Raw genomic sequence first — 2,180 nt, 5'->3', positions numbered from 1 at the left:
GTGTGTGTGTGAAGGCTTTATAAACACTTCCCACACTCTTGCAATGTTCTAAACTCTCTAAATGCTCTAAACGAGCACAGCATGTTATGATCTCCGCTCTCTGCAAAGTGTTTGACAAAACATCCAGTTCTCTTCAACTATACATAGTTTTCCCTAAACCAAAGAAACTAGTCCATAATTGTTGTTACACCTTTGTAATCTATTAAGCCAAAACTTTATATACAGAACGACAACAGAACAAAACACCCAGGTGGACTAGGATTCAAGCTGACTCTGGACAGATAATCACAAATTAACAGATGATGAAAACGTCAAATAATCACAATAATCTGAATGTTCTTACCAGATATCAATCTTCAACCCGTTGGACACCAGAAACTGGATGGTATCCACATGACCGCACAAATGTAACGCCGTATTTCCTTGATAATCTGTAGCCAGCAGATCGGCCCCAAACTTGTGCAGGAGGCGACATATGTCCACGTTCCCGCGGGCGGCGGCTAGGTGGAGGCCGGTGCGGCCCCGGTTGTCCCGGATGTTGGGGTCACACCCCGTCTCCAGGAGCCTCTTGGCGAATGGCAAGTCTCCATCGATGCAGGCTTGCAGCTGAGGCACGCTGGTCTGCAACGAGTCGTTGATGAAGACATAGGACATGTCCGAGTGGGTATCAGAAAATTCCAGCGTACCTGCAGAAACAACAGGCGAATTTTAGTACTCACATTCAGTTTTAACTACAAAACTCACTGCCCTGGTTTGTTCTGAAGCAACAAAAACAAGGCATGACACAGGTCTAACACGTAAGGTCAACATCGGTTCCATTCTAGACGTGCAATTCTGCACCGGAGTAGGCGGGAAGAGGCCAGATCAAATGATGACAGTCATGTCAGATAAGAGTTTAGTCCGTTCTGATTGCTCAACAACCTCAGAATCAAAGCACACATGTATGACATCATGTCTTCAGGGTCATGGACTGTTCATACTGGAGTCTGAGGGCAGTCAAATTTGTGTTACATTTTATGCATTTCCAAAAGAGGTCAACGGTGGGTTGAGATGAACAATTTCATATAGTTTCAAAGTTCATGCTCAATCATACAGGTAAAAAAAAATCCTACAAAGTTCAGTCAGCTCCTCTGGACGGTTTGTTTTTTTATTGAGTTGTTTCGTCCTTCATGTAAAGGACTTCATCAGTCCAAGGAGCCACAACTCTTCTGAGGCAGAGGATTATTGAGCATGAACTTTGATGTTTTGAACCACTTTGGCCATGGCTGCCTCAGAGGAGTCGACAGGGGAGAGAACGGACTCCAGAAACCATCTTATCACCACCAAACTGGTTGGTCCACTGTGTCAGTGTGCTGCTTGTGGGACTCAGTTTGTTGTGGCTCCTCAGACTGATGAAGACCTTTGGATTAAGAACAAAACGTCTCAGAAAAAAAAAAAAAAAAGTCCAGCTGACCTGACTGAACTCTGCTGAATTTCATATACGTAGTCCATTCATCCATCCATCCATTATCTTTTACCCGCTTTTTCCATTTTGGGTCACGGGGGGTCACTGGTGCCCATGTCCAGCAATCACTGTGCGAGGGGCGGGGGACACCCTGGACGGGTCTCCAGTCCATCACAGGGACACATAGAGACAAACAACCATTCACTCTCTCACTCACACCTAGAGACAATTTAGAGTTACCAATCAGCCTAACATGCATGTTTTTGGTCTGTGGGAGGAAACCGGAGCACCCGGAGAAAACCCACTCATGCACGGAGAACAAACAAACTCCACCCAGAAAGGCCCCCGGACCGGGATTTGAGCCAGGGACCTGCTCGCTGAGAGGCGCCACCAGTTGCGCCACCGTGCTGCCTATACGTAGTCTACTTAGTAAAATCTTTGTAGGAAAGAAGATTACTTTTTTTTTTTATATTACCACATTTCTAGGTAGTAAAATCTCTGAGGATCTCTTGGTAATAGGTGGGAGGATGCTCGTGAGGAAAGCACCACATCATCAGTGTTGCCTGAAAAAGATGGAAGACGTTTTCAGACGCTAGTCCCGATCCCCACGAAGTTCTACAGACGCACAGCTGAGAGTATCCTGACCCACTCCATCACAGTTTGGTTCAGAAACTGTTCGGTACACGACCGCAAGTCTCTACAGTGAGGGTCTCTGGGCCAGCTTTCTTCATACTGC

At 46.1% G+C, this 2,180-nt stretch overlaps 1 protein-coding gene across 1 annotated transcript in view; it reads right to left on the bottom strand.

The window, feature by feature from the left end:
- Window positions 1–686, bottom strand: part of ankrd46b (ankyrin repeat domain 46b) — a 10,354-nt gene extending 9,668 nt beyond the window's left edge. Inside the window, exon 1 of the mRNA XM_037682948.1 lies at window positions 344–686. Within this exon, the coding sequence (XP_037538876.1) occupies window positions 344–654 (311 nt within the window). The 5' untranslated portion in view covers window positions 655–686. The remainder of the gene's footprint in view (window positions 1–343) is intronic.
- Window positions 687–2,180: the final 1,494 nt, after the last annotated feature.

Source organism: Nematolebias whitei, chromosome 1 (assembly GCF_014905685.2).
Source record: "Nematolebias whitei isolate Nwh7 chromosome 1, NemWhi1, whole genome shotgun sequence".
NCBI classification, from domain to species: Eukaryota; Metazoa; Chordata; class Actinopteri; order Cyprinodontiformes; family Rivulidae; genus Nematolebias; species Nematolebias whitei.
This window is presented reverse-complemented; position numbering and strand designations above follow the sequence as displayed.